Source organism: Micrasema longulum, unplaced genomic scaffold (genome assembly GCF_059751315.1).
Source record: "Micrasema longulum isolate JH-2025_06_02 unplaced genomic scaffold, ASM5975131v1 h1tg000340l, whole genome shotgun sequence".
In the NCBI taxonomy this organism is placed as follows: Eukaryota; Metazoa; Arthropoda; class Insecta; order Trichoptera; family Brachycentridae; genus Micrasema; species Micrasema longulum.
This window is the reverse complement of record NW_028277543.1, coordinates 994144-1008237: the sequence shown is the minus strand read 5'-3', so window position 1 is coordinate 1008237 and position 14094 is coordinate 994144. Positions and strand designations below refer to the sequence as shown.

At 31.5% G+C, this 14094-nt stretch overlaps 2 protein-coding genes across 3 annotated transcripts in view; one reads left to right on the top strand and one right to left on the bottom strand.

The window, feature by feature from the left end:
- Window positions 1-715: 715 nt before the first annotated feature.
- On the bottom strand, window positions 716-9348 carry Ufm1 (Ubiquitin-fold modifier 1). Of its 2 annotated transcripts, XM_088225243.1 has the most exons (4): window positions 9184-9348; window positions 9043-9099; window positions 3171-3301; window positions 716-1744 (listed from the first exon to the last, which is right to left on the bottom strand). In XM_088225243.1, the coding sequence occupies exons 1-4, from the start codon at window positions 9186-9188 to the stop codon at window positions 1665-1667; spliced, it is 273 nt and encodes a 90-aa protein (XP_088081369.1). In that variant the 5' UTR covers window positions 9189-9348; the 3' UTR covers window positions 716-1664. The 2 variants fall into 2 exon arrangements, with proteins under 2 accessions (XP_088081369.1, XP_088081368.1); XM_088225242.1 differs by lacking the exons at window positions 716-1744; window positions 3171-3301 and adding an exon at window positions 5884-7109.
- Window positions 9349-9581: 233 nt separating this feature from the next.
- Window positions 9582-14094, top strand: part of Gcn5 (Gcn5 acetyltransferase) — a 28828-nt gene continuing 24315 nt past the window's right edge. The window contains exons 1-3 of the mRNA XM_088225270.1: window positions 9582-9835; window positions 11867-12045; window positions 13239-13365. Coding sequence (XP_088081396.1) covers window positions 9739-9835; window positions 11867-12045; window positions 13239-13365 — 403 coding nt within the window. The 5' untranslated portion in view covers window positions 9582-9738. The remainder of the gene's footprint in view (window positions 9836-11866; window positions 12046-13238; window positions 13366-14094) is intronic.

Genomic DNA, 14094 nt, shown 5'->3' with positions numbered 1-14094 from the left:
GCCATTGTTTATTTATTTGACACTTTATATACATATACAATATATATACATATAAGGGCAGGCAATTTCTTCATACCTACCCAAACCGTTCAGTTTGAGAAAATTATAAATACATGGACATATTGAATCTTACAATTTTATACAAAAATTAAAAGCAAAGATTAACAAAAATAAATATATATATTAAAAAAATTAACACTATACTATGAAGAGAGGAGAGGGCATGGGAAGGAAAGAAGAAGGATAAAGGAACAATTTAAATATTTAGATAGTGACATTTCAATCTTGACTTAAATGTAAATAAAGAAGGGGATTGTTGTGGTGGAACTAAATACATTTAGTCAAAAAAGTATGGAATACTGCAATTTATGGTCCGAAACCTTTGCGGTTGTCTATAGTATTTTTGTATCTTTATCCATCGCCATATCTCATTTCAGTCTTTGTTTTAACACAACTCTTATTTAAATGTGTTCAAGAGCCCTGCTATAACCTCATATTATTGTTGTATAATAAAATAAAATAAAATTTGATCAAATTATTTATTGACTTGTAAAATGGATTCTTGATTTGTGCTGTATTGAATATAAAATAGTTATATCAATAGTAGTTTTTCACAGTCCCTGGGGTGGTACACGAAGCTTGAGAATTGTCACCTTGCCTTCATATAGCAAATGATCGATATACATTGCAAATAATTGATATAAGAAAAATCCCATTGTCTCATACATTTTTTTAATAAATTCATTTCAGCATATTTGGTTACATGCTTAAAAGTTTTAAAAATTAAATATATCATATAAGCACATTATATTGTCGATAGGAATTCGAAATATTATGAAATTTTAATTGAAATATTTTTACAGCCAAAAAAAATTGTTTGAAAATGTGACATTTTTACTTTTCACTGTACGTACTAAAATGAATCATTTTGCCTTCATTTAACAACTTTTCATGATAAACTTCAATAATTGTTTATTGATTTAGTGCTCTATGCACTATTGGGTGCGGGGTAGTGGCATGATCATAGACTGTTGACATATTTTTATAATATTTTTTTTCTTTTTATTTATTTCCAGATTGTTGTTATTTACATTATGAGGACACAAGTCTCAATTCTACATTTAAAGTCCTGTGTTGAGTTAGGACGAAGAGTATTAGTACAAAAGATGAATTAAAAATAAATGTAATAGTCATAATATTACAAACATAGCATATTAATATGAAAAGAACAAAGATAAATATTTGCATGAAATAACTGCATCACCAATTTTAATTACTGAAAGAGCATCAAGGACTTTCCAACTCAAATTCCTCTTCCTTAGGAAAATCCAGTCCTGAACCTTTCTCTTGAAAATTGATTTTGGCCTTGAAAGCTCAATATACTTTTCCAATATAATAATTTTACATCGCAATGCATCAAGAATAACGGATTGATATTAAACAGTTCTTATTTTTTATACTTTCTTAGTCTCCTCAAAAGTGCAAAGGGAAATTAATTGGAATAAATAAAATTAAGGTTAAGCCTTGTAAATAAAATCTGCAACACTTAACAATATTTTAAAAAGATAATTATGTAAGTATTCCTCGTACTATTTAGGTATAAAAATTTGTAAAATAAATATATTTGTGATCAAGGAATGAATGTTTTATTTCCGATACAGTCTTCATCGTCTTAAACTGGCAGATCCTACTCTGTCTCTAGGTATCAGCCTAAGCTCGGACCCATGTTTCAGGAAAATGTTACCTGTAAAAAAGTTAATTGTCTGTTAAAATAATGAAAAAATATGGATTTTTCTTAATGCCACATTTTAAAAACAGCGAAATAAGTGAAAATATATTAAATCACAAAACATGCCACTTAAGATTTGTATTGCCAGTGCAAAATAGAGTGGTTGTTCTTTAAATTTTTGGGGCCATTTTTAACGAGTTGTAAATAACTCACTATTAGAAAATGGGAATCAAGTTGTGCTAGAGCAGGGTTCGAACCTTGGACCTCTGAACTTAACTATTCTTAAGACGCACTATAAACTTTGTAGCAGAGTTTGTCAACATACACTATATCGCGGAACAATTACTAAAAATAGGTAACTTAAAAATCAGCATTTGTGAGTTACCCACTAAAAATACATTTTTCATTCTCATCCATGAATGCTACAAATAGACAAGTCATGCATTAAAATCATCATAATATGTATTTAATGAATCATGACTTGCCTATATTTGTAGCATTCATGGAGGAAGATACAAATGTGTGTTTTAGTGGGTAACTCAATAATGCTGATTTTGAAGTTAACTTGTTGTAATAATTACCCCAAAATATTATATTTATCAATAATGATTGTTACTGAAACTCATTTATTGATCGTAGTTGCCATTTAGATATTTTTTATATGAAACTTTATAACTAAAAATAAATTTTGAAATATTTATGTACATTTTACTGCATTTATCGATATTTTAAAAGTGAATTCCAAATTAGTAAATTCTATTGTAAAAAATATCTATTTCTTTTTTTTCACATATTTTTTTATTCTTACTATGTAACATGATGTCTACTATTTTATTTATATTTGTGAAAAATTTCAACTGGATGCAACTACTACTTTTTATAATAGTTCATTTTTATAATTTCTGTTGTTTTTCCTAATAAAATAAAATATTGTATTCTCGGGTTGCCCCATAAATTTATTTATTAATATACATGGCACGCAGAGCTTTTTACTTTACAAAGAATACATATTTAGTATAAATAAACACTTATTTTAATAAAATAAACGAAAAAAAAATCAATCTGTGTATATATGTAAATGAATTAGAAAGAAGAAGAGGATATCTTTAATCATACATACACCAAGTAGATTAAATAAAAAAAAAGGTACTGGGTACTGAGTAGGTAAAGATACCAAAGAATTTTTTTTTAAATGTTCATAAATTACAATCAATAAGTAAATATAGAAAGAAGAAAAAAATGATAATACCCATATAAATGACCGAACGCTGGCCATTTTATAACACTTTGTTTTCTGTTATCCCCTTTCTCACAAATATGCATGTATTTTACCTATCAAAAATCCATTTAACCAACATTTCAAGAAAAATCTCACAAGTACAGAAAATTATTTTTAAAGAGAAAATTTTGAATTACAAGGGTTAAAAAATATTATTCAAACCAGCGGTCTGTTGAGGGTTGATTCCGATACCATCATCAGTAATGATAGCACTAGTTGCCGGGGGCACTTTGAATTCTTCTGCCGCAAATTTCAGTACAGCCGTGAAAGGTGTGGCTTCGGGTACACTTAATCTACAAATAAAGTACACAAAACATTTCATAGAAGCACACTTGAGTATAGAAATGAGCTTTGCATGAAATATTTCAATTTTCTAAAAAAAAAAAAACTTAAATAAATGTTAAGTGAGGGAGGTTGAAATTCAATTTGCCCTTGTTCTAAAATTAAACAAGAGTGGACTATAGGAAATACTGTTAATTTGTTTTTTTTTTGTTATTACTTATCGCCTTTTTAATTTCCAAGTTGTTAAATTGTAATGTTTTATTTTTAACATGTAAAAACTTTAACCCAGTATCTTTATTGAAATTATGATTATTTTCTATCAAATGGTTTGCGAATTCGGAAATAATAAGTGGTTGCAAAGGTTTTTTTTATATTTTAATTACAATAGAACTCAGTTTATCTGAACCTCAGTCATCCGGATTCCCAAATATCAGGATCGTTATAAGGAAATAAACGAGAAAAAGAGCGCTGATGGCCGGCGCGTTTCGTAACTCTTCTTAACTTTGCTAAACATGTTTAAGTAAGTTTTTATGTGATAACGCTCATTATGGTACTCATTAATCCGGATAATTTGAGTTTTACTGTTTTAAAAATATTTTTATTTCATGGCTACCCCTTTCTAATGACAGATTATAAATATATTGTTTATATGATTCATATAAAATGACATTGAAATACAAATTAGAATTATGTATCTAGAAAGTGAAGAAACAATCATTTAGGGATTTACGTATAAACCTGATATAAAGTTATGCCTAGGCCTAAGGACCCTTAATGGTTTATCTATTGAGAGAATAAAAAAGTTTTAAAAGTTAGGACAGAAAAAAAAATCTAAATTAAATCATATTGTATCTTTAAAAGGACAAAGAATATTTTTTTATCTTAAATCCAAATGAAATAAGATTATCCAGTCAATGAGAGGTCATAAGCCATTTAAATCTCTATTCTAAATCCAGTGTAAGAAAGACCTGTGCCATGTATATCTTCACTCCCTCCCCAGCTACTAACTTGTACGCACATTGACACATTAATTTATGATTTATTAATGAATTTAAATTATTTTATTTTTAAAATCTACCTGCAAACAACAAAATGATAACAATTTATCTGTTTAATGATGGTTTATGGTTAGAGTATTACAATATACATATTATTGCATTTTATGTGGCATCAGATTTATCAAATAAGCTTAGAAATTGATCCAAATTTGAAAATATAGTCATACAATTTTCTTCAAATATCATGAAACAACGATGGATAAAAAAAACCATTTAGGTAGGTATTTTAACAGAGATTGATAAAAAAATTGAGAATTTAAAGGACTTACTTTTATACCTGACATAGGGTGTTTTAATTGATCACTTTACACAGTAACATTTTAAAATAAAGAAATAATGAGTATTAAATCCTGTATTTGTTGAGAAAGATTTCGACCTGCTCAAAACAGTGTTGGTCAAAGTAGATTATACTCAATATAACATATAAAATTGTGAAATGCCTTGTGATGGAAACTCTGTTTATCTATTATAGAATGGCCGGTAGAAGGGTGGTAGAGGCTCTGATTTGCCCGATTGGACTTGGTCCTCTTAGTCTACTAATGAGCTAGTAAAAACATACCCTCTCACTGTAAAATTTGGGAAAATCCAGATTGATGGTGACAGACAAATTTGTTATATACAGGTGTTTTTTAAACCATGTCACACCCGAAACCACGATGATCAGTATGGACAAGAAGACATATTAGCATATTTAAAAAAATTATTTAGAACAAAGAATTTTTATTTTAAAATAAAATATTTAAAAAACAAATGGTTGCTTACTTCTGCAGGGGAGAAGTGAGGGGAGCTCGGTTGTCGGTGTATCAGACTCCCCTCTCGTTTCTCCCCTGCAGAAGTAAGCAACTATTTGCTTTTTTTAATATTTTATTTTTTTAAATTTTATTCGTTCCAAAAATTTTTTTCTTCTTGCTCATACTGATCATCGTGGTTTCGGATGTGACAGGGTTTAATGAACACCCTGTATATTAAAAAAACATACATGTACATATATATATATATATATATAGGTGCAAGATGTTGATTTCAAATTTTGCCTAGAATAAAGATTACTGTTTTAAAGCTTTAAAAAAAATCAAATAAACTCGGAACTTGTTTTAATGAATTAATGCATTCTGTCATTACTGACAGCCTCGAGATTGTTAATTCAATAAAATTAATTTAATTTTACTGTAATACATTTAAAACTAGCCTTACATATGATTTATAAGGATGACAGGAATACACTCCAAAACAAATCAGCCAGAAGCCAGCTGTCAAAGTTAAAAACTAACTTTTCCGTGTAATGCTAATTACCGACGTACACAAAAAAATGAGACTTAGGTGTTCAAGCAATTAAAAAATAAACCTGCCGCTTTTGAATTTCGGTAGGTACGAGAGGAAAAATCTTAAAATTTGTGTATGGTTAAATTAACACCCGGGCTAAAAGGGTTGAGAGTGTAAAAACATTTCGTCTATCTTACGGGGTAATCGAATAAATAATCCTGATAAGAATAAGATTCAATCATTCAAAGAGATGAGTGGTAAAAGAGAAACAATTTATTTTTTAAAAATGATTATATATATGTTTTTGTAAAAAAAAAAAACATCAAAATCGCAGATAAAGTATAATTGTACAAACAGTTTTTTATATAAAATCAATCTAAAAACATTTCTTCATCATAAAAGCTGTCTAAATTTTTCCAAAGCATTTCATTGCTCACTCCACAATCTTTGTAAATTGAGTCCCAAAATGTGAGATTTGGAAATGAGTCGTTGATCAAATTTAAAAAAGGATCTCTAGTTTCACTATAGTCTTTAGTAAACACTTTGACGACATCAATCATAATTTGATAAGTCAACTCAGGGCACAACGATGTGAGGTGGTCGTTGATCCAATTATTTTCCGATTTTAAACGCATATGTCCACTACAATGAATTAAAAATAAAACGAGTTCTTTAAAAATACTTTGAAACTGCTTGCAAACATCATATAGCAAAACCTTATCTAAATCTTTAAATAAAAACAGCCACAAATCTGCATTAATTCTGTCTCTTTGCATCAACTTTTTTGTAATACAATGTTCAATAATATTTTTCATTTCTGTGTAAGTTTCGCAGTCAAAAATTAACGATTTAAAAAACAATTCGAAATCTTCACATAGATTAACATTATCATTACTTATCATTTCGTTTAAAATAATAGATGATTCTGATTTGCTTGATAGATCTTTTAAAAACAATTCACAGTTTAAATCGTTAACTGAGTCCACATCCACTATGGTTTCATTGGCAATTTTTTCAATAGCTTTGTACGAGGCAGACTTTAAAATCAAACGCTTTAATAGGGACTCCAATCTTGCCTGTCCAAATTTATTTGAAAATTCAGTAAGTGCGATGTGAACAATCTCAGCCTCCAAATCTTTGATTAAAAACTTTTCCAGAATGCAATCTGCAGATTTCGAAAGAGTATTTTTATCTGTACAGGTTAAAATCTTTCCCTTTGACTGCATCCAATTTGAAACGGAATTTTTGATGTCGTCAAATTCGCATATTGTATTCAGTTTCAAGACACAGTTTTCTATGTAACTAGCGATTTCAAATGCTTTAGATGTTTCTCGCATGCTTGTTATATTGTTCGGCCATGATTCGTTTTCGCATATTTCTTGGAATTTCTCGAAAACAGTAAATATTTCCAGAGCTCTATCTGTTTCGATGTTTGCTTCTAAGCAGTGAGCATCCATGTTGTTAACTGTGATGGCTACCCCCGAGTATGCGGTGTCATCTGTTGACAGATTGACAAACAATTAGAAAATCATTTATGAATTTAAATAATGATTAAAAAATAAGTTTGTCTCGTAAGTTTTCGTATATCCGTAGATATTAATGCTAACCGTTTCTCTGTTAATCAATCATTTCATTCCCATAAAAAATTGGCTTCATTGAATTCATGTGAAAAACTCTCTGGTCACAATTTGGTAAGACTACAACATGTTTTTAGTTATTTAAACAAAGTTTTAAGGATGCAAAATAGGAAAACAAGGTATACTGTAGGCGTATCTACTGGCAAATAATAAAGTATTAAAATAATTATAAATATGTACACTAAGAAAAGGAAGTAAAGTTAACTATAAACAAACTATTATTTCTATATGTAATATGAGGGGGTTAAAAGCAAAAATGCCACTGTCCATGATCACTGTGTTTAGGAAGACCAACCAAATCATTAGGGAAAAGACTATTTCTTTTAAGTTCAATGTGTAACTTTTGAGTGGTATAGCAAGTAGCAAAAAGACCATTCAATTTAAGTTCAATGTGTATACTGAACTTAAGCCTGGATTCATAAACTATATTTAGGGTTACATTGTTCATAAACCTGTCTCTGATACACCTTACTTTTAAGGTCCCCTAATTTAATAATTACGGGAGATATCGAAAAAATCTACATAGATTAATTAGAAAGAACTTTTATTTGGAATGAAAACATAAAAAAACAATTAATTAACAAATTAATCAGAGCATTCTAGGCACAAACTACCACGATGATCCATGCACATTTCACGCCGCGCGCTGACAGTTTTATCACTTGAGGGTGTATGAGAGACGTGTGTTTATGAGTCTAGGGTTAAAAGACATAGTTTTTTGTGATCATGGACAACAGCGTTTTAGATTTTAATCCCCTCATATGTGAATACAGATAATCATACCTAAATATGGTAAAAAAATACTTAGCTGTAGGCTCAATTAACAGTCTTAGAGAGATATTAACTTTTAAATGTTTCCTTAACACTAAAGCTAACAATATGAAGAACATTTATAAAGCCAATAAAAAAAAAAAGAGTATTTGTTTTGTCACTAACTAAAACATTATGATTTTCATTGTTTTGACGTTTGCGATTCTCATATAAATTTGTGTGGAGTAAACAGAGTGCATATTTTGTTTTCTGTCAAACGCAAACTTAATCTTAAAAAATGTAGTCTGAAATAAACATTGAAACTGGACGGACGTCTAGTCTACTGCCTCTCCTTTACACAGAAAAACATCATTGGCACTAACATCATTAGCGGCCATCGTGGTGTAGTTGTCAAGACGCTTGACTCAGCACAGAAGGTTCCGGGTTCGATTCCCGGTGAGAATACAAAAATTAAAATGTGATTTTTCTCAAGCCTGGGTGTTCTGTGATGTAATTCACCACTGTAATTGGGACTCCTGGCCTGCTGTGGTGCAAAAATAAATAAACACAATCTTATTTTTATACTTTTTACAAACCAGTTGGTTTGAGCGGCAATATTTTGAGTATATTCTTGTAACATTATAAAGTATTTAACCCTCAAAGGATTTTATTAAGATATATATTTTATCTATTTTCACTGCATTATTTATTGAATAGACAGCCGTACACATTTCATTTACTAACAAATAAAAAATATAAACGGTAATAATTGTAAACTCTCTGGACATAAATTTGAATACAAAATCCCGACAAGTGCGAACAACACGGAAGGAACTACAATGATTGGTAGCCACCAATAGAACGGATTACAAAAATGGGCAGGGCAAGCAACAAGTAAAGCATCACAACGAATCCTCTATAAACAAGTTGGTCAATATAGCCCGAAAGAGCAAATCACACCCTTCAACAACGCGTAAGGTTTTCACAGTCAAATTAAAACGAGAAATAAATAGTTTAAATAATTAATTTTTCAAAAGTACTTACACTTTAAATGGAAGCTTGGGATCAGATGTAAGCGTAATTTTAAAGGTTACCTTCGACCTGGAATTCAAAAGTAAAATTAAAAATACTATTAAAGCTGTTAACCATATGTTTATTACAATTAAATTATTTTTAAATACTTACGCCATTGTTCGAGTGTAATTAACTTCAGCTGGTAGTTAGCAAATATAAAAGAATGAGTATTTTTTACTTAAATATAATAATGAATCCTGCTAAACTTATTTGCTTTTGAATTAAAGAAATAAGTCAGCAACGGCAACGTCACTAATCTGGCGACTTTTCACTTATGTCATGTCAGAAATTGAAATAGACAACATTTATTGAGACTTGAGACTAGATTTTGTTTATGGATTATAGAAGTGTTCCTAGTCGGTTGAGCGATAATCGATTTATTCAATACCGAATAAAAAATAACCTAATAATTTAAACAGGCTAAAAATATGTGGGACATAACTATGGATTCCAATTTTCTTTTCAAAATCTATGCGTTTGTTGTCTATGCAAACAAACGCAATATTTTCGTCTCTGGTTTGGCGTCGACAGCTGATTTGTGTTACTGTTCCTTTCGTCAAACGTATTTGTAATTTGTATTTAATAAAGTTATTCGGAACAGTAAACATTAACAAAGTTTATTTTCGTATTTATTAAGTGCGCATTAATAAAGTACCCGAAGGTCTTATGACAAGTTCCGTCATCACGACGAACGACATGGGTGAAATACAAATGTCAAACGGCGAGCCGGAGTCATCTCACAGCCTAATACAGTCTCAAGATGGTATGTTTTTGTTTGTTTACCTGGTTTTATTATTGACTTTACCTATATGAAAATAAAAGAAAAATGGGTAATATTTCGGAACATAGTTACGTCTAGCACTAACAAAATTTTCACCTTTTCATAATTCAAATTGTTGTATATTAATTTCTTCTGCTTATCCATCCCTTGGGACATACCGAATACATGATGTAGCAACGGATATGTAATTATATTCATTATAGCAGTTCACAATGGAGTCCTGGTCCCGACCCTGATGTATGGGAGCGAAGTATGGACTTGGAAAAACAGGGATGAAAGTAGGCTGAATGCTGTCGAAATGCTATCTCTCAGACGAATACGTGGTAAAACTATGTACGATAGATGCACAAATGTTAAGATCCGTACATTATGTAAGGCTGAGATAAACATTATCGACTAAATCATGAAAGGAGCTCTCCGTTCGTTTGGACATGCAGAGCGAAAGAACGGCCAAAAATATTTACAATGTGAATTTTGATGGATGCAGAAATAGAGGAAGCCTGAGAAAGACATGGCATGACCAAATCCAACAAGTACTCGAAGAGGGACATGTTAATAGTTGTTATAATCGGCGTGCGTGCATGATAAGATGTATGAATGTAGAGGAAGCAAGATCTCTATGCAAAGATAGCGTGATGTGGCGTTCTACCCTCTCTGCCTACCCTTACGGAGAAACAGCATGATGGTTTGCATGTTTTCTTTGTGTATATTGACAACATAATTTAACATATTACAATCTACAGGGCTTATCCTGTCATTGGCTGGTTTAAGTGGCCACTTTACACACTGTGTAACATTCACCATTCTGCCCATATTTGAACATCTTTATTCCTTTAATTCTTCCATCTGTCGATGTTTATGAAGTTAAAGAGCTAAAACCTTTATTTATGCGGGTAAGATTCATCTGATTGAATTATTTCACCTACATTCTAGGCAACGCCTGAAAAATTTTCAATTTCTATACTTCTTCATGGACCAGGTGGATTTATCAACAATTTTTTGAGTTTGTGCAAATTTTCGTAGACAAGAACAGGATTAATAATGTAATGGAAGCGTTTACAGGGCCTGTCATTGCCTAGTTTAAGTGGCCACAGCTCTTTTAACAATGTTTTGGGTATGTCCAAATGTTATCAGACTGGCTGGATTTCCTCCCTAGGGAGTTATTTAGATCTAAATTTGTTGTAACAGAGAGGGAAAACATTTTCGAGAAGGGAATATGGAAGTCTGGGAATTTACAGGGCTTATGATCAGTCATACATTCAGGCAGAATGGTGAATGTTACACAGTGTGTTAAGTGGCCACTCAAACCAGCCAATGACAGGTCATAAGCCCTGTAAATGCCTAGACTTCTATATTCTCTCTCCGATGGCGCTACAGCCCATATCGAGCCTCCGTGGTGTAGTGGTCAAGACGCTTGACTCACACATGAAAGGTTCCGGGTTCGATTCCTGGCGAGATCACAAAAAATTAAAAATGTGATTTTTCTCAAGCCTGGGTGTTCTGTGATGTAATTCACCACTGTAATTGGGCCTCCGGGACTGTTGTAGTGCAAAAAAAAATAGTAGCAAAAAATAAAATAATCGAGCTTTGGCCTCCTGCAACTTTGGCCTCCAACTTTGTCGGTCCTCACCCGCTGTCTTCCAATTTGCCACTTGGAGAAACCGCGCTGCATCCTTTCTCATTTCTATATTACCTTCTTTAAAATGTTTTCTCCACTCTGTTGCAATAAATTTAGATCTGAATAACTCCCTAGGGAAGAAATCCAGCCTGTCTGCAAACATTTGGGCATACTCAAAACACTAGAAGAAATTACGTTTGATTTTGTAAAAAAATCATGAAAAATTAGAAATTTGGACTAAACCTTAAAATGAAAACGGTTTTAAACATCTCGCTCTCCACCAAATAATAATTTTCACTTCCGATGATTCTTCATCATTTGAAAATACCTACTTTTCATGCTAAGTTTGCCTGGATTGTCTGTTTTCTTCAAATTATAATACTTTTTTGTGTTAGGCGGGAATGCGAGCGGCGAAGAAGTGGCGGGGGGAGCCAGCAGCGGGAATAATACCCCCTCAGGAGACCCCGCCTCCCGCCAATCCAATCTGCAAAGGATCCAGCAACGCAAGCAGCAAGTCTACAACTGGCCGCATAATAAGAAGCTGCTGAAATTAGCCATATATTCTGCCTGTCAGGTACCTAACTAATCATTATCACTATCATTCCACATTCCACGCCCTTCGATCATCTGTTACGTAAAGGTTGGGTGATCAGTCTTAACGCTTCGGGCGCCAGTGACAGACCAGTGCCGTGGCGCAGTTGGTAAGACGGGCAACTCTGTAATTGTTGTTGCGTGTTCAATTCCCACCAGTTGCAAGAAAAATCAAAGAAATATTATTTTCTTAATTGGTCTTGGTGTTGTGGTGTATTTTTAATGTAAATGATTAATGTTTCAACCTGTCACTTAAATAATTAATTAAAATATGCCCATGTAAATACGTGATTTTTCTTTTTTTTCAAGTAATTTGACGAAAACTTTTAGGCAAAGCTCTATTAAGTCGATTTAATTGTTTTTAAAAAAAAAAAACAATGCTTATTTCACACAATTCAATGATAGTCAATTGTACCTCTTTGCTATAGATACCATTTTACGTTTCAATAAAACAAATTTGAAAAAATGATTTTTTTTGTTTGTACGATATATGCCCTTCTAAGTGGGTACAATTCAATTGTATATAACCACTTAATGACTTTTCTATGTCTACCGGTTTCATAAGGGCACTAATTACACTAACATGCAAATCCCAGTTTCCCCACCTTCACCATAGTAGTTGCTCAAAAATATAAAACCAACGTGCTGATAGAACATATGCTTTTTGTAGCTAACACTAATGTGCACCTCTTAATTTTTTTATTTTTTTTTATCTAGTGGGAGAAATAGTGGAAAAGAAGAGGAGAGGAGGAAGGGAGGAGTATGAATTTACTTGGTATACGGTGACAACTATTGTTCCCACAAGATTAAAAAAATAATTCAATGTGGCCTATTATACGATGTTCAATTTTAATGGTCACCCTATACCTAGTAAATTCGTGCTCCTCTCTTCCTTTTTTCCAACTATTATTATTCTCCCACAAGATTAAGCATTTAAAAAAAATCATAATCAATTCACATTAGTGTTAGCTTCTAATAACATAGGTCCTATCAGCACGCTGGTTTTATATTCTTGTGCACCTACTATGGTGATGGTTGACAAAACAAGTAGACATAGAAAAGTCAATAAGTTATTAAATATACAATTAATTACTAAAATTTCATAAAATTTCTGCCCAAAAAGTTAATGCTTAAAATATCAATAATATAATAATTTATAAATTTGTTATTCCTAAGAATCTGGAGTGTAATTGCACGGGATGGAAGACCCCTTTTCCGGTGAACAAAACTGGCCAGCGGAGTGATGCTGGGCAGCCTCTAGCCAGCTTTACAGATCCTTGCCGAAACTGCAACCACAATCTTGGTAATACAAAATGTTATTTTATAGTCTACATTGTTAAGTTTCTTTTTTACACCGATGAGCCGTTTTGTATGTGCCTCTTTTTAAACCTGAGGATTATAAATGATAACCTTTTTAATGTATTGATAGTTATATCATTTGAATTGTAAAATCCACTTTACATATTGTTTAGACCTTTTCTAAGTAGATTTATAAATATATTTTATTTTGTTGTATTTGGCCTACTAGAATATTCTGATAATGTTGTATCGCGTATGCTTTTGGATAATTTTATATTATATAATTAATACTAACATATTCTTTATATTTGTATTTTAATTTGGAAGTTGTAAAGATGTACTTTTAACTTATAATTTTTTTTATACTGTTGTATTAGAAATAAGAAAACACTTAAATATTTAGGTTTGCTGCGCGGTAATATTCTTATAAGGAAACACCTAGGTACTTATTTCATGCTTTAGAATTATGTCGTTTGTTTAGGCGACTTTAATTTTAACTGGCGCGTCTTGGCGCCGGCCTTAAATATTCTTCACAATAAACAAATGGTTCCCCTCTATAAAGGGAAATGCATTGAAATTTTTGTTAGATTAATCAGACAACCAAACGGCAACTACGCCCTGTTTTGTTACTTTTACTGTTAAACTTGTAAGAAAAGTAAAGAAAAGTTTTTTAAGCAAGTGTTTTTTCTACATTTTCAACGTACATGACTGCCAAGTTCCAGCACCAAAAAGA